This window comes from Somniosus microcephalus, chromosome 4 (assembly GCF_052327205.1).
Source record: "Somniosus microcephalus isolate GS21.2 chromosome 4, FLI_Smic_1.0, whole genome shotgun sequence".
In the NCBI taxonomy this organism is placed as follows: domain Eukaryota; kingdom Metazoa; phylum Chordata; class Chondrichthyes; order Squaliformes; family Somniosidae; genus Somniosus; species Somniosus microcephalus.
In genome coordinates, this window is record NC_140990.1 from 322,135,592 (window position 1) to 322,154,182 (window position 18,591).

An 18,591-nucleotide genomic window follows, 5' to 3' on the forward strand; every position below is an offset into this window, starting at 1 on the left:
TTAGAATTTTATAAGTTTCAATGAGATCCCCTCTCATTCTTCTAAACTCCAGCGAGTATAAGCCCAATCGACCCAATCTCTCCTCATACATCATTCCTGCCATCTCAGGTATCAGCCTGGTGAATCTTCGCTGCACTCCCTCAATGGCAAGAACATCCTTCCTTTACAGCACAGAAACAGGCTATTCAGCTCAAAGGTCTATGTCGGTGTTTATGTTCCACACGAGCCTCCTCCCACCTTACTTCATCTCACCCCATCAGCATATCCTTCGATTCCTTTCTCCCTCATGTGTTTGTCTTGCTTCCGCTTAAATGCATCTATACTATTTGCCTCAACTACTCCCTGTGGTAGCGAATTCCACATTCTCACCACTCTCTGGGTAAAGAAATTTCTCCTGCGTTCCCCATTAGATTTATTAGTGACCATGTTTTGGTCTCCCCCGCAAGTGGAAATATCTTCTCTACGTCTACCCTATCAAATCCTTTCATAATAAAGACCTCGATCAGGTCACCCCTCAGCCTTCTCTGTTCTCGCGAAAAGAGCCCCAGCCTGTTCAGCCTTTTGATCTGAAAAGATATTGCAAGTAGGTGCTTGTGCCCGAGAGAGTGCCGCTGATAGCTGCATCCACTGATCTGTCTCTTTTTTTTTTTAAAGACAACTTTGTTTAGATATGCAGATATCTTTAGAATCATACAGCGCAGGCCATTCGGCCCACCGTGTCTGTGCCGGCTCTTTGAAAGAGCTACCATTAGTCCCACACCCCTTGCTCTTGCCCCATCAAACCCTTTCAGAATCTTAAAGACCTCGATCAGGTCACCCTTCAGTCTTCTCTTTTGTAGAGAAGAGAGTCCAGCCTGTTTAATCTTTCCTGAGATGTATAACCTCTCAGTCTGGTATCAATCCAATAAATCTTTTTTTCATCTTCTCCAGGTGCTATATCCTTTTCATAATACAGGAAACTTTCGATTTACCGGCACCTAAAATAACCGGAAATCTCGGTTAACCGGCAAAATTCAGGAGTAGGTTCAGGTAAGTTTTACTTCATATTCTACTTGCCTTCCTCCATCTGTTGCTGTGCAAGGGTGTGGCTGCAGCTGTTGCTAAGCTACAGAGACGCTTGGAACTTGTGGCCATTGTTCTGAACCTGTTGCTAAGCAACAGGGTTTGTTGCTTTATATGGAGCTCTCAGCTCTCCGTATCTTTTACTATAGCTTTCGGTTATCAGGAATTTTTGATGAACCGGCACCACGTCGGTCCCGGATAAAAAAAAGTTTCCTGTATGGAGACCGGAACTGTGCACCGTACTCCAAGTGTGGTCTAACCAAGGTTTGATACAAGTTTAACATAACTTGTCTGCTTTTCAATTCCATCCCTCTAGAAATGAACCCCGGCGCTTTATTTGCTTTTTTAAATGGCATTAAGCTGCATCACTACTTTCAGTGATTTGTGTACCTGTACCCTCAGATCCTGCTACTCCTCTGCCCTATTTAGACACTGATTTTCCAAGGAGTATGTGGTCTCCTTATTCTTACTACCAAAACGTTTAAAAAAAAAAAAAATAAAAAAAAATTCATTCACGGGATGTGGGCATTGCCGGCAAGGCCAGCATTTATTGCCCGTCCCTAATTTCCCTCGAGAAGGTGATCCGCCTTCTTGCATAAGTGCCATTTCAGTGGGGCAGTTAAGACTCAACCGCATTGCTATGGGTCTGGAGTCATATAGAAACATAGAAAAATAGGAGCAGGGGTAGGCCATTCGGCCCTTCGAGCCTGCTCCGCCATTCAATATGATCATGGCTGATCCTCTATCTCAATACCATATTCCCGCTCTCTCCCCATACCCCTTGATGCCTTTTGTGTCTAGAAATCTATCTAACTCCTTCTTAAATATATTCAGTGACTTGGCCTCCACAGCCTTCTGTGGTAGAGAATTCCACAGGTTCACCACCCTCTGAGTGAAGAAAGTTCTCCTCATCTCAGTCCTAAATGTCCTACTCCATATCCCGAGACTGTGACCCGACGTTCTGGACCCCCCCAGCCAGGGGAAACATCCTCCCTGCATCCAGTCTGTCTAGCCCTGTCAGAATTTTATACGTTTCAATGAGATCCCCTCTCATTCTTCTAAACTCTAGTGAATACAGGCCTAGTCGACCCAATCTCTCCTCATACGACAGTCCTGCCATCCCAGGAATCAGTCTGGTGAACCTTCGCTGCACTCCCGCTATGGCAAGTATATCCTTTCTTAGGTAAGGAGACCAAAACTGCACACAGTACTCCAGGTGTGGTCTCACCAAGGCCCTGTATAACTGTAGTAAGACATCCTTGCTCCTGTACTCAAATCCTCTTGCAATGAAGGCCAACATACCATTTGCCTTCCTAACTGCTTGCTGCACCTACATGTTTGCTTTCAGTGACTGGTGTACAAGGACACCCAGATCCCTTTGTACATCAACATTTCCCAATCTATCACCATTTAAATAATACTCTGCCTTTCTGTTTTTCCTACCAAAGTGGATAACTTCACATTTATCCACGTTATACTGCATCTGCCATGTATTTGCCCACTCACTCAACTTGTCTAAATCGCCTAACCAAACCGGGTAAGGACGGCAGATTTCCTTCCCTAAAGGACATTAGTGAACCAGATGGGTTTTTACAACAATCCGGTAGTTTCTTGGTCACCATTACTGATATTATCTTTTTATTCCAGATTTATTTAATTAATTGAATTTAAATTCCACGCTACCATGGTGGGATTTGAATTCATGTCTCCGGATCATTAGTCCAGTCCTCTGGATTACTAGGCCAATAACACAACCACTGTGCTACTGTACCAGGGGATGATAATGGCACTATATAAATGCAAGATCTTCCAGCTAAGATTAGCTAACTCAGCAAACTGTACTGGAACCACACTACCGTGTAAATTCAGAAACCTCCCTTTGTAGGAGGGACCATAGAGCACATATACCAGAAACACTGTTTACGGAGGTCACGGTCCATCATCAAAGACCCTACCCACCCCAGCCACAGTCTGTTCGCCCTCCTGCCATCTGGGAGACGCTACAGATGCATTCGCACCCGTACGACCAGATTTAGGAACAGCTTCTTTCCCAGGGCTGTCATCCTACTGAACTCCACAAATAAACTCTAAAGCCTGCACATCTGCCAATGCACTTTATTATGGTTATGTTTATGTTAATGTATTACAAGCCAAATGTACGTTGAATGTTTAAATGTCTTAATCTAAATGTACACTCTCGGGAGCTGCAAGCCTACATTTCGTTGTACTGCACTTGTGCATTAACAATGACAATAAAAGTTGATTTGATTTTGATTTGATTTGATTTGTACGCGAGCAGTGCTGTAGAGATTTAAGATGCTGTCATTGTTGGGACCTGTATGGCTCAGTATCACACACAGAACATAATGCATAGAACAACTTAGCCAAAGCTCATTTTCTGAAATGTATCTGCAAACTTACAGCTTTGCCTTTTCTCACAACGAACCTTTTGTTATGCTGGCGGCTTCAAGATGCTCTTTGCTCCCAGAAATGCCAGGCTCATTGTCACATTGGCAAAATGAAGACTGGATGCTTGGAAGATTGGCTGGTTCTGGATCTGAGCAGCATTATTTTGCCTAAGTGGTTGGCATGCTAACTAACCAAACAAACAGAGAGATCTACAATCTTACTAGTGAGCTGGCATTACAGTCAATCACATACTGCAGACAAAGCAGCTATTCTTTTATTTACAGAGCTTCAAACAGGCTAAAGTTCATTATTTTCAACTAGGTCGTGTATGTTATGTCGCCAAACAGTTCAAAGAACACTTTTTTATAAAAATGTATGTCTAACTGTTTACTGTTGACATTATACCAGATCAATTGCACATGCATTTGAGCACAAAAGTGAAATTTAAATGCCAACAATTTTTTTTTTTTTCAATTCATTCTCGGGATGCGAGTGTTGTTGGCAAGATTGGCATTTATTGCCCATCCCTAGTTGTTCTGGATACAACGGAGTGGCTTGCTCGACCACTTCAGTGGGCAGTTAAGAGTCAGCCACGTTGGCACGGGGCTGGAGTCACATATATACTAGAGCGAGTAAAGCTGGTATGGTATGGAACTGAATGGACCAGTTGAGTGTTTATGACAAGACAATGTGACAGCTTCATGGGCAGTTTTACCGATACCATTTTTTATTTCCAGATTTTTTTTAAATTCTCACTCAATTCATATTCTAATGACTGTCATGGTGAGATCCGAACTTGTGTTTTCTGGATCACCAGCCCGCGGTGGTTACAGTATCCACAAGCACTAATCTGCAAAGTGACGGCTCTCAGCAGACGCCCGGCCCTTATTAAAAGGCGCGATATAAATGCAAGTTGTTGTAAATTATTAAATAGCAAGCGTCAGCCGTGCCTCAGTTGGTGGCAGCACCCTCGCCTCGGAGTCAGAAGGTTGTGGGTTCAGGTCCCACACCAGAGCCTAGAACACAAAAAAAATCTAGGCGGACACTCCCAGTGCAGTGCTGAGGAAGTGCCGCACTGTCGGAAGGTGTCGTCTTTCAGGATGAGACGTTAAACCGAGGCTCCTGTCTGCCCTCTCTCAGGTGGGTGTAAAAGATCCCATGGCACTATTTCAAAGTAGAGCAAGGGGGAAAGGGAAGGGGAATTCTCCCCGGTGTCCTGGCCAATATTGATCCGTTAACCAACATCACTAAAAAACAGATTATCTGGTCATTATCACATTGCTGTTTGTGGGAGCTTGCTGTGCGCAAATTGGCTGCCGCGTTTCCCACATTACAACAGTGACTACACTTCAAGGAAAAAGTACTGAAAGGCGGTGTATATAAATGCAAGTACTTTCTTTCAATAGATCACTTCATCCCACTCCCAATCCCAATCCTCTCTCTTACAACTACAATTTTACCCCCTCTCTCTCCTTTTATTTTATATAAACGAAACGCCGCCTGACTTTTTTCTCCCCCTACCCCTCCTCTTCCAAAGGGACGGGGAGACGCGGCCAACTCACCAGCACCAGGAGAGAAGGAGCCCCGGCTCTCCGAGCCCAGCGCTCGCTGCGCGGCGCCATGTTGCCACGGTGTTCTGCCGGCACATGCGCAGTCCCGTCCCCCTCCCGCCGCCCGGTCTGAGAGAGTGGGAGGGAGCGCAGTGCACCTCGGGAGCTGTAGTCGGCCCCTCTCGGCTGCTGGGCCAGGAGGCGGGGCGGGCGAACTACAAATCCCGTCGTGCCGTCGCCGTCCCCGGCATGGCGCATGCGTAGTCTCAGCCACTCGGTCAAGCCAAGGATGCCGACGAGCTCATCCATCTCAACAGGAGTGAGGAGGGGGGTGCACATTTTATAAATGTTGAAAGAAATTGAGCAATAAACAAGATTTAAGCGTGAATTGTCATCTAAAGGAATGATAATTAATGTTTTTGACTGTGTGGTGTTATTTCTTTGTGCAATGGCTCGTCAATATAGATTTATATATTGCGCTTTTATGCCAATGCCCCCTTTCTCTTGGTCGCCGGTAATAGCGCTGTCGCTGTAAGTGGTTCAGGCTGCCCTGTGGGAACATGATTTCGCTGAGAGAGCCGTCACTTTGCAGATTAGTGCTTGTGGATACTGTAACCACCGCGGGCTGGAGATCCACTTCTTCAATGCAATTACACAGATCGGGATTAAAGAGAGACCGAAGGAGGGAAAAAAGTAATTTATTGGACAACCATTTTCATGGTGAGCCTGAACCACTTTTGCAACAACCAAAAAAAACATCTTGTTTTTGCAACTTTTGTTTGTTTGCGGGTTTAAAAAAAAAGTTTGGGGGAAACTTTTAGAAACTTTTTTATCGTAACTTTTAATTGGTGCATATTAAACCTCGAGGCAAGGAAATAGCTCGCGTTTCCTACAGATTGAGATTGCATTGTATCTGAAATGTTTTTTTTTTAAAAAGGAGCCTCTGCATTAACTTAATAGATGCGAGTAATCTTTCGGGGAAGGCAAGCAGGCTTCTCTGCACTCTGGCTTGTGTCTTTCAACATTTGCTATCGAGGCGACTGAAGTTTGTTGTGGTGGGATTGCAACAAAAAAAAATGATTCAAAGCTGAAGGTTTGTGTCCGCGTTAAGCAACCGCAAGCGTGTGCTTGTGGCTTTTTAAAAAAATTGATGCTGTTGTATTTAAAAAAAATTAAATTAAAAGCCCGCGTGCTTATGCTGTCCGGGTTTCGCAGTGTTGTGACTGAGCTGGTGGTGCAGCAGTCTCGGATCAAGTGGGCTGGAGAGTGAGTCGCGTTAATATCTAAATCCTCTTTCCATTGCACGCTCCGTTCAAAGAACCCATTGAAAGTTGTAAGATTTACTGGAAGAAGTCTCCCTCTTTTCAGGAGATTGTGACAAGGACAGGGGTGGGGGGGAGCACGTTGTATACAAGCAGTCGGTGAGATCGGATAATCACACCAGTTAATGAATTGAAAATCTTTTTTTTTAAAGTGAACACGTCTAAAAATGTTTTTGGAGCGGTACTATAAATGTAAAATCTGGTTGGATTGCAGATGGTTTTTGGAGGGGAGGGGGCAGTCTTGGTGCTGATGTGAAGCGGGGTTTTGCTCCCCCCCCCTCCTCCTCCTCCTCCTCCTCCTCCCTCGCAGCTGAAAGTTCCGAGCTGGGAGTCCGCTCTTTTCTCTGTTGTATTCTGCCGGGGGTCCCGAGGAGGCTGTGGCTGTATTCTCTCTTGTCTAATCCTCTTGTGTGTGTGTGTGTGTTTGGGTCACGTTTCGCTTGACTATATAGCCAACGCTAAGCATTGCGCAGAGAGAGAGAGAGAGATTTAAAAAGCATTTAAATCTGTGCATCATTCTCACCGGCTGGAAGAGTATCTTCACTTCCGTCGGGAAGAGTACAGGCTTGAAACTTCATCTCACCAGCCGCAACAAAAAAAAGCGACGCTCCAGGTGTTTGAAAGGCAGGCTGCGAGATGCTGGTTTCTGGTTGGTATCCACGGGTCAGTTGTTTGTAAACGGAGAGGGTGGCTGATCCACTTCGTCATTTTGGCGCTCTCCAATCTACCTGTGCACCTTGCACACCCTGCAATAAATCTGCAGCAATTCAGATGTCGTTCTGCCCAAACAAAAAAATGCAGCTGTTAAATAATCTTTGGAACCGTCTTGTACAATAATTCAAAGTTTTGTGATATGAATCGTAATTGACCAGTTGACCCTTTCAAGGCCAATTGTGAGTCGAAACTTGACTGCAGCATTAAGTCTCTCTCGGTAAAGATATATCCATCTCTCTATATATACAAAATATATATATACATAATCGGCGCGCACTGCTTGTATTATCAGATCCCTTGTGTTTGTGTCCTTTTTCTGATGGGGAGGTAGTAAAGTGATGGGAATGGGACCGGTTGCTATTCTTTCCTTGCAGTGATCCGCATGCAGCAGACTGGAGATGGAGGGGGTTTGCATTTCCCCACGGCTGTCTCCAGTCCACTACAAGCGGTGCTAACTTCTGTCAGTGTGGAAGTGGCTGGGAGAGAGTTAAGTGACCATGTTTGTTCCCCCCCCCCCCCCCCCCCCCCCGTTTCCAGGATGAACCCATGACCTGGAGATCTCCACTGGAGAATTCGAGTGCTTTGGGAGTGTGGGGTGGGGAGGAAGCGTTGCGTAATCATAGACATTTACAGCACTTGAGGAGGCCCTTCGGCCCATCTTGTCGGTACCGACCCACCAAGAGCTATCCAGCCTAATCCCACTTTCCAGCACTTTAGCCCTGTAGATTACGGCACTTCAAGTGCACATCCAAGTACTTTTTAAATGTAATGAGGGTTTCTGCCTCTACCTTACGCAGTCCCTCGGGAACCGAGGATGACTTGCTTCCACATTAAAAGTGAGTTCTCAGGTGACTGATGAGTCCAGTGCGGGACCTACAGTCTCTGTCACAGGTGGGGCAGACGGTGGTTGAAGGGGCGGGTGGGTGGGGTGCTTGGGTTGACGTGCGCTCCTTGCGCTGCCTGCGCTTGGCTTCCACTTGCTCCCGGCGAAGAGACTCGAGGTGTTCGGCGCCTTCCCGGATGCTTCTCCTCCACTTTGTGCGGTCTTGGGCCAGGGATTCCCAGGTGTCGGTGGGGATGTTACACTTTTTCAAGGAGGCTTTGAGGGTGTCCTTGAAGCGTTTCCTCTGCCCACCTGGGACGCTCTTGCCGTGTCGGAGCTCCAAGTAGAGCGCTTGTTTTGGGAGTCTCGTATCGGGCATACGGACAATGTGACCCGTCCATCGGAGCTGATCGAGCGTGGTCAAAGCTTTGATGCTGGGGATGTTGGCCTGAGAGAGAACACTCTACCACCCTTTCAGGCAGTGAGTTCCAGACCCCCACCACCCTCTGGGTGAAAAAAATTCTCCTCAAAACCCCTCCAAACCTCCGACCAATTACTTTAAATCTATGCCCCTCAACACGGTGACTTTAAAGTAAGGCAGGGATTAATCCTCCAATTTGCAACATTTGCGGCAGTGGGGGGGGGGGGAGCATTTTAAAGACATGTTTGTGTTGTAAATCTTGTTCCAGTATTTAGAAACTACTTCCTGCAGTAATACATTTGCAGAGACTTAGACTGCCAAGTGTCAGCTTGGCTCAGCTTGTAACACTCTCATCTCCTGAGTCAGAAGGTTGTGGTTTCCAGGGATTTGAGCACATAATCTAAACCGACACCTCAGTGCGGAGTTGAGGGAGTGCTGCGTCACATTTCGGATGCTAAGCCTGTTCAGGTGGCTATAAAAGATCCCGCGGCACTATTCGAACAACAGGGAGTCTTCTCGGTGTCCTGGCCAACAATAGCCCCTCAACCAACACTCAAAACAGATTAACTGACTGGTCATGGGATATTGGATAAATACTGGAAGGGGGAAAATATTGCAACACTATGAAAAAGAAAGACTTGCATTTCTATAGCGACTTTCACGACCACCGGACGTCCAAAAGTGCTTTGCAGCCAATGAAGTACTTTTTTTTGAAGTGGAGTCACTGTTGTAATGTGGGAAACGCGGCAGCCAATTTGCGCACAGCAAGCTCCCACAAACAGCAATGCGATAATGACTCTACTCATTGGAGTTCAGAAGAATGAGAGGCGATCTTATTGAAACATATAAGATTGTGAAGGGGTTGGATCGGGTGGATGCGGGGAAGATGTTCCCAATGATGGGTGAAACTAGAACTAGGGGGCATAGTCTTAGAATAAGGGGCTGTTCTTTCAAAACTGAGATGAGGAGGAACTACTTCACTCAGAGGGTGGTAGGTCCATGGAATATGCTGCCCCAAAAAGCTGTAGAAGCTACATCATTACATAAATTTAAAACAGAAATAGACAGTTTCCTAGAAGTAAAGGGAATTAAGGGTTACGGGGAGCGGGCAGGAATTTGGACGAGTCTAGGTTCGGATCGGACATGGCCCTGTGGGTAGCGGAGCGGGCCCAGGGGCCGTGTAGCCTGATCCTGCTCCTATTTTGTGTGTCTAATTCTGTTAGATTCAGGAGATGGTTCTGTGATAGTGGATTGGCGGTTAGGATCAGATCAGCCATGATCTTATTGAATGGCGGAGCATGCTCGAGGGGCCGATTGGCCTACTCCTGCTCCTATTTCTTATGTTCTTATGACCAGATAATCTGTTTTTAGTGATGTTGATTGAGGGAGAAATATTAGCCCAGGACACCGGGGATGACTCCCCTGCTCTTCTTTGAAATAGTGGCCGTGGGATCTTTTATGTCCACCTGAGAGAGAGAGAGAGAGAGAGAGCAGACAGCGCCTCAGTTTAACGTCTCATCTGAAAGACGGCACTCCCTCAGCACTGCACTGGGAGTGTCAGCCTAGATTTTTGTGCTCAAGTCTCTGGAGCGGGACTATGAACCCACGACCTTCTGACTCGGGGGCAAGAGTGCTACCCACTGTGCCATGGCTGTAAGATTCTGTGCTGCTATGAATGATCTCATTCTTAACTGTGGGACCTTGTTTTGCCCAAATTGGCTGCTGCTGAAGTGACTACACTTCAAAAAATATAAATCCATGGGCTGTGAGGTGCTCTGGGCCATCTTGAGGATATGAAAGGTGCTGTATAAATACCAGTGGATTCTTTTCTTTCTTTAACTGGGCTAGCTTGGGTCAGTTTACAGATTCTGGAGGATTTGCTTGAGAGGGGGCTTTTATGGCACTGTCCGTCTTGAGGGTTAAGTTTTATATTTGGTGTCATTCCACACTGGTGTTGTTTCTGAAAGGGAGAACACGGTTAGAAGTACGTATAATTATCAAGTTAAACCTTGTCCTGACCTTCACATTCTGACTTTTGTCTAGTTATGTTGAAACATGTTTTGTGGGGGAGGGGGAGATCACTCATGTTCTGTTTCTCCAGAGATATCGCACCTGGAGTTAACCTCATTACGGGTTGTGCTAAATTTCAAAGAGCCTCAAACACATTTTGTACTCTATCTTCAAATCCACATTTATTACAGATTTGCAGCTGAATTGCTTCAAAATGCCAAGCATAGACCACGTCACATAACACCAGCCTATCATACATCAGAGTAAAAATTCCCATCTTCTGCCTTTGGTGCAGACCTGGGCTGTGAAGTCAAAGATTCAAATCAGCCTGGTATAAATGCTTTTATTTCTCTCTTTTTTTTCTCCCTGCTGTGGCTCAGTGAGTAATGCTCTCGTCTCTGAGACAGAAGGTTGTGGGTTCCATAATCCCCTTCCTTCTTCTTAGGTAGTCCCTCCGAACCAAGGATGATTTGCTTCCACATTAAAAATGAGTTCGCAGGTGACTGATCTAGTCCAATGCGGGACCTACAGTCTCTGTCACAGGTGGGGCAGACGGTGGTTGAAGGGGCGGGTGGGTGGGGTGCTTGGGTTGACGTGCGCTCCTTGCGCTTGACTTCCGCTTGCTCCCGGCGAAGAGACTCAAGGTTTTCGGCGCCTTCCCGGATGCTTCTCCTCCACTTTGTGCGGTCTTGGACCAGGGATTCCCAGGTGTCGGTGGGGATATTGCGCTTTTTCAAGGCGGCTTTGAGGGTGTCCTTGAAGCGTTTCCTCTGCCCACCTGGGGCTCTCTTGCTGTGCCAGAGCTCTGAGTAGAGCACTTGTTTTGGGAGTCTTGTATCGGGCATGCGGACGATGTGGCCTGTCCATCGGAGTTGATCGAGCGTGGTCAAAGCTTCGATGCTGGGGATGTTGGCCTGAGCGAGAACACTGACGTTGTCCCCACTCCAGAGACTTGAGCACAACATTTAGTTTGACACCCCTAGTGCAGTACTGAGGGAATGCAGCACTGTCGGAGGTGCCGTCTTTTGGATAAACTGAGACCCCGCCTGTCCTCTCAGATGGGCGTAAAAGATCACATCGCATTATTTTGAAGAAGAGCAGGGGAGTTCTCCACGGTATCCTGGGCCAATATTTATCCCTCAAACAACATCACTTTTTAAAAAGAAACGGATTATCTGGTCATTATCAGATTGCTAGTTGTGGGATCCTGCTGTGTGCAGATTGGCTGCCGCGTTGGGAACGCCCCGAGGCCGTGGAAGGCGCTGTATAAATGCAAGTCTTTCTTTTTATCTCTTGGCCTGAACAGTTTTGGTGAATTACCTAGAAGCATATTGAACAAAGTCTTACTTTCTTTGGGTCAAGTATGAGAAATGCAGACCTTTTAGCACTGGCTTCCAAATCAGTTGAGTTAGCAATTCTGTGAGGAAGCAACAACAGTAGTGGGCAACATTAGTGCTGTAAGCTTAATTGATTTTACTTGTACACTTATTAAACTTTTCCATTTATTATGTACTATTGGAAGTTTCCACTAAATCATAAGCAACGTGCTTACATGGGTGAAAGTGCTGGGATACAAATAATTAGCATTTTATAACGAACATTCATCTCTCGCTCTTTAAAGTGGGATTGCCAATATTGTACAGAGTCTCAAATGACTCTGTTGTTGTTTTTGCTTGTACATAGAGGACACAATATCAGTGGCACAATTATGTAATCGCACTGCAAATTTGTGTATTTTTTAAATACAGGCATGTATGGTAGAGCTGACACATCCCACTTTGTTTTAAAACGCCAACATTTTACACTTGAATATGTATTTTAATGTCGAAAGCCAGTTACTTCCTGGACTTTTTTTCTAACCTTGAGAAAACTTGGCACCTTCCCAAGGAGCTGCCAGGCCGCACAAATTTCCAACAGCAACAATAATTAGTAACTTATTGGCCTCCATACGTGCCGTTAGATCACTGTGAGCAGTAGGCAGATTAAAGGGGCAGGCCAGGTTAGTGTGTCAGCTGTGACTCAGTGGGTAGCACCCTCGCCTCTCAGAAGGTTGTAGGTTCAAGTCCCCCTCCAGGGACTTGAGCACAAAAATCTAGGCTGACACTCCCAGTGCAGTGCTGAGGGAGTGCTGCACTGTCGGAGGTGCTGTCTTTTGGATGAGACGTTAAACCAAGGCCCCGTCTGCTCTCTCAGGTGGACGGAAAAGATCCCGCGGCACTATTTTGAAGAAGAGCAGGGGAGTTATCCCGGGTGTCCTGGCCAATATTTATCCCTCAATCAATATCGCTAAAAAAAAAGATTATCTGGTCATTATCACGTTGCTGTTTGTGGGAGCTTGCTGTGCGCAAATTGGCTGCCGTGTTTCCTACATTACAACAGTGACTACACTTCAAAAGAAGGTTGTGGGTTCATGGTCCCACCGCAGGGACTTGAGCACAAAAATCTAGGCTGACACTCCCAGTGCAGTACTGAGGGAGTGCTGCACTGTCGGAGGTGCCCATGTCTGTAAAGCGCTTTGGGACATCCTGTGGTTGTAAAAGGCGCTATATAAATGCAAATCTTTCTTTGAACATCACAACGTGCTCAGGACTATCCCTGACGAGCAATGCCATGGGAGATCAGCTATCATCGTGTTTTTAAAAAAAAAAACACCTGTGTCTGTAAGCGGGCACGATTTGTCCATGCTAGCCAAACCGATCACCAGTGAGACTGAAAAACAGAAAACTTTGTTGCAAGCACTTGCACTGAGTTGGGTGTCACTTGCATTGCAGCTTGAACCAATTCTGGCATCCCCGATTTTCATCACTCTACCGTTGGCGGCCGTGCCTTCAACTGTCTCGGCTCTAAGCTCTGGAATTCCGTCCCTAAACCTCTCCGCCTCTCTCCTCCTTTTAAGACGCTCCTTAAAACCTACCTCTTTGACCAAGTATCTGTCCTAATATCATCTTATGTGGCTCGGTGTCAAATTTTGTTTGATAACACGCCTGTGAAGTGCCTTGGGACGTTTTACTACGTTCGAGGCGCTGTGTTGACATTGACGTTGTCGAACGCAACTCTGACGTGCTGTAGAGTTTTCATAGGACATTGGGAGTTGTGAGGGTTGTCTGAAAAAACCCTACAACGCCGAGGTAACCTGTCCCACCTTTCAGTAACTTGTCAGTGTTTTTATGGGTTCTAGGTCACTTTATAATTTTTGTTTTTTAAAACTAAAATTTCTTTTAAAATATATTTTCCTTTCCTGGATGACTTTTTTAAAAACATTTGATTTTAGGTGGGTGAGTGTGTTGGTGCACTAATGTGATGTGACATCATGGCGTTGGCCCCCTGTGGTAATCTTTCCCCTTCCTCCCTCCCCATAAGACATGCCTGACATAAGAAAACTACTAGGCACTTGGTCTAAGCGTTAAACAAAGCTTTAATCAATTGTTTTACAACATGGCGGTCTAGTTGTGTCCTTCACTAGTTCCTGTTAAGAATGTCCTGCGCAAGCTGGGCCCGTGCCCGAGTATTTATACTCTCCCTGGACAGCGCCACCTGCAGACCACTCAGTGTTATTTCGTAAGTCTTTCTTTCATGAATGACTGATTCATGTCAACGCCCATGCACCCCTAAGGTGAATTCATCTCCTTGGGATTCATGACGGTGGAGCTTTGACCGAGTGAAAGCCAGAGAGGACAAATCAACCTGTGCTGCTTCACCCTAAACTCTGCTGCCCGTATCCTAGCTTGTACCAAATCCCATTCACCCATCACCCCCCCTTGTGCTCGCTGACCTACATTGGCTCCCGGTCCACCTACGCCTCAGAATTAAAATTCTCATCCTTGGGTTCAGATCCCTCCATGGCTCGCCTCCCCCTCTCTATCTCTGTAAGCTCCTCCAGCTCTACAACCCTCCGAGATCTCTGCGTTCCGCCTTTTGTGCATCCCGGATTTCCTTCGCCCCAGCATTGGCGGCCGTGCCTTCAGGTGCCCCAAGCTCTGGAATTCCCTCCCTAAACCTCTCCGCCTCTCCACCTCTGCTTCCTCCGTTAAGCCGCTCCTTAAAGCCTACCTCTTTGACTAAGCCTTTGGTCACCTGTCCTAATATCTCTTTTATGTGGCTCGGTGTCAAATTCTAATCTGCTTACGCTTCTGTGAAGCGCCTTGAGATATTTTACTACATTAAAGGCGCTATATAAATGCAAGCAGTTGTTGCTTTTACACTGATTTGAAGTGACTTTACCAGCACTGGCAACGGTTGCCTTGGAAATGATGTGTGGCATCGAGAGAAGCATCCTGAACACAGGAAAGATAACACAAAAACTATGGGGATAAAGTATTTTTTTTGGCTTCCACCCACCACAGCGCCTCCTTCAGTCAGGAGGATGGGACGTACAGAATAAATGTGCTACTCCACGACCACTGCAAGTGCTAAATGTCCTCACCCAACATCCGCTTTCCAGCAGAAGTCATCCCATAATTATAAGAACAGGAGGAGGCCATTCAGCCCGTTGAGCCTGTTCCGCCATTCAGTTGGATCTCCGCTGATCTGTATCTCAACTCCATCTGCCCGCTTTGGTTCCATAACCCTTAATACCCTTGCCTAATAAAAAACCTATCCATCTCGGTTTTGAAATTTTCAATTGCTCCTCAGCCTCAATTGCCTTTTGGGGGAGAGAATTCCAGATTTCCACTACCCTTTGTGTGAAGATAGGGAAGGAAAGAAAGGAGGTGGTGTGGCAGTATTGATTAAGGAGAATATTACAGTGCTGGAGAGGGAGGATGTGCTGGAGAGGGAGGATGTCCTGGAGGGGTCAAGGACAGAATCTATTTGGTTAGAGTTGAGAAACAATAGAGGTGCCATTACACTACTAGGTGTATTCTATAGGCCGCCAACTAGTGGGAAGGATATAGAGCAAATTTGCAGGGAAATTACATAAAGGTGCAAGAACTATAGCGTAGTGATAATGGGGAACTTCAACTTTCCTAATATAGACTGGGATAGTAATGTTGTGAAGGGCAGAGATGGGGAAGAATTTCTGAAGTATGTTCAGGAGAACATCCTTGATCAGTACATATCCGGCCCAACGAGGAAGGAGGCATTGCTGGATCTGCTTCTGGGGAACGAGGTGGGTCAAGTGGAGCAGGTGTCAATAGATGAACATTTATGGAACAGTGATCACAGTATCATAAAGTTTAGATTAGCTATGGAAAAGGACAGGGAGCAATCTAGAGTAAAAATACTTAATTGGAGGAAGGCCAATTTCAGTGATTTGAGAATGGATCTGGCCCGGGTAAATTGGAATCAAAGATTGGCAGGCAAAACTGTAATCGAACAATGGGCTGCCTTTAAAGAGGAGGTGGTTTGGATACAGGTGTGGCACATGCCCACGAGGGGAAAGGTAGGGCAACCAAAGCCAGAGCTCCTTGAATGACAAAAGGGAATGGTAGCGTAGTGGTAATGTCACTGGTCTAGTAATCCAGAGGACTGGACTAATTGATCCAGTAGACTGTGAGTTCAAATCCCCCCATGGCAGCTGGGGAATTTAAATTCAGTTAATTAAATAAATCTGGAATAAAAAGCTAGTATCAGTAATGATAACCATGAAACTACCAGATTGTCTTAAAAACCCATCTGGTCACTAATATCCTTAGGGAAGGAACTCTACTGTCCTTACCTGGTCTGGCCTATATGTAACTCCAGACCCACAGCAATGTGGTTGACTTTTAACTGCCCTCTGAAATGGCCGAGCAAGTCACGAAACGAAACAAAATAATAAGGATGAACCACTTGGCACCGGCTATGGACACGGCAACGGCACAGTCAACCCTGCAAAGTCCTCCTCACCAACATCTGGAGACTCATGCCAAAATTGGGAGAGCTGTCCTACAGAATAGTCAAGCAACAGCCTGACATAGTCATACTCACAGAATCATACCTTTCAGCCAATGTCCCAGACTCCTCCATCACCATCCCTGGGGTGGTGGCACAATCAACGGATCAGATCAAAGCTCTGCAGTCCTGCCACATCCAGTCGTGAATGGTGGTGGACCATTAAACAACTAACGGGAGGAGGAGGCTCCAAGAATATCTCCATCCTCCATGATGGTGGAGCCCAGCAGGTGAGTGCAAAAGACTTCAGAAGTGCTGAGTGGATGATCCATATCGACCTACTCCCGAGCTCCCCACCATCACAGAAGCCAGTCTTCAGCCAATTCGATTTGCTCCATGTGCTATCAAGAAACGGCTGAGCGCACTGGATACAGCAAAGGCCCCGACAATATCCCAGCTATCATGCTGAAGACTTGTACTCCAGAACTAGCCATGCCTCTAGCCAAGCTGTTCCAGTACAGCTACAACACTGGCATCTATCCGACAATGTGGAAAACTGCCCGGGTATGTCTTGTCCACAAAAAGCAGGACAAATCCAACCCGGCCAATTCCCGTCCCATCAGTCTACTCTCAATCATCAGCAAAGTGATGGAAGGTGTCATCGACAGTGCTATCAAGCGGCACTTACTCACCAATAACCTGCTCACTGATGCCCAGTTTGGGTTCCTCCAAGACCACTCGGCTCCTGACCTCATTACAGCCTTGGTCCAAACATGGACAAAGGAGCTGAATTCCAGATGCGAGGTGAGAGTGACTGCCCTTGACATCAAGGCAGCATTTGACCGAGTCTAGCATCAAGGAACCCTAGTAAAACTGAAGTCAATGGGAATCAGGGGAAAACGCTCCACTGGCTGGAGTCATACCTAGCACAAAGGAAGATGGTTGTGGTGGTTGAAGGTCAATCATCACAGCCCCAGCACATCGCTGCAGGAGTTCCTCAGGGCAGTGTCCCAAGCCCAACCATCTTCAGCTGCTTCATCAATGACTTTCCCTCCAACATAAGGTCAGAAATGGGGATGTTCGCTGATGACTGCACAGTGTTCAGCGCCATTCACAACTTCACAGATAATGAAGCAGTCCATGCCCGCATGCAACAAGACCTGGATGACGTTCAGGCTTGGGCTGATAAGCGGCAGGTAACATTCGCACCACAGAAGTGCCAGGCAATGACTATCTCCAACAAGCGAGAGTCTAACCACCTCCCTTTGACATTCGATGGCATTACCATCGCCGAATCCCCCACTATCAACATCCTGGGGGTCACCATTAACCAGAAACTTAACTGGACCAGCCACATAAATACTGTGGCAACAAGAGCAGGTCAGAGGCTGGGTATTCTGCGGTGAGTGCCTCACCACCTGACTCCCCAAAGCCTTTTCACCATCTACAGGACACAAGTAAGGAGTGTGATGGAATACTCTCCGCTTGCCTGGATGAGTGCAGCTCCAACAACACTCAAGAAGCTCGACACCATCCAGGACAAAGCAGCCGGCTTGATTGGCACCCCATCCATCACCTTAAACATTCACTCCCTCCACCACTGGCGTACCGTGGCTGCAGTGTGTACTATCTACAAGATGCACTGCAGTAACTCGCCAAGGCTTCTTCGGCAGCACCTCCCAAACCCGCGACCTCTTCCACCTAGAAGGACAAGGGCAGCAGGCGCATGGGAACACCACCACCTCCAAGTTTCCCTCCCAAGTCACACACCATCCTGACTTAGAAGTATATCGTCGATCCTTCATCGTCGTTGGGTCAAAATCCTGGAACTCCCTACCTAACAGCACTGTGGGAGTACCATCACCACACGGACTGCAGCGATTCAAGAAGGTGGCTCATCACCACCTTCTCAAGGGCAACTAGGGATGGGCAATAAATGCTGGCCTTGCCAGTGACGGGCACATCCCATAAATGAATTTTTAAAAAGAGCTAGAGAGTAAGATGAAGCAGTAAAAGGGGGCGTATGACAGATGTCAGGTTGAGAATACAAGTGAAAACCAGGCTGAATATAGGAAGTTCAGAGGGGAAGTGAAAAAGAAAATAAGTGGGGCAAAGAGAGAGTATGCGAATAGATTGGTAGCTAACATAAAAGGGAATCCAAAAATCCAATAGTAAACAGGTAGTAAGAGCAGGGGTGGGGCCGATTAGGGACCAAAATGAAGACCTACACAAGGAGGCAGAGGGCATGGCTAAGGTACTAAATAAGTACTTTGCATCTGTCTTTACCAAGGAAGAAGATGCTGCCAAAGTCATAGTGAAAGAGGAGGTAGTTGAGATACTGGATGGGATAACAATTGATAAAGAGGAAATACTAGAAAGGCTGGCTGTACTTAAAGTAGATAAGTCACCAGAACCAGTTGGGATGCATCCGAGGATGCTGAGGGAAGTAAAGGTGGAAATTGCGGAGGC

At 46.5% G+C, this 18,591-nt stretch overlaps 2 protein-coding genes across 5 annotated transcripts in view; one reads left to right on the forward strand and one right to left on the reverse strand.

Annotated features, from left to right (window-relative positions):
• The window catches only part of pdia5 (protein disulfide isomerase family A, member 5), a 146,459-nt gene extending 141,310 nt beyond the window's left edge, over positions 1–5,149 (reverse strand). Inside the window, exon 1 of the mRNA XM_085986830.1 lies at positions 5,034–5,149. Coding sequence (XP_085842956.1) covers positions 5,034–5,093 — 60 coding nt within the window. The 5' untranslated portion in view covers positions 5,094–5,149. The remainder of the gene's footprint in view (positions 1–5,033) is intronic.
• A 455-nt stretch (positions 5,150–5,604) lies between these two features.
• The window catches only part of sema5ba (sema domain, seven thrombospondin repeats (type 1 and type 1-like), transmembrane domain (TM) and short cytoplasmic domain, (semaphorin) 5Ba), a 423,201-nt gene continuing 410,214 nt past the window's right edge, over positions 5,605–18,591 (forward strand). For all 4 annotated transcript variants that reach the window (XM_085986838.1, XM_085986837.1, XM_085986839.1 and 1 more), the window contains exon 1: positions 5,605–5,741. The gene's annotated coding sequence lies outside the window, so the exon portion shown is untranslated. The remainder of the gene's footprint in view (positions 5,742–18,591) is intronic.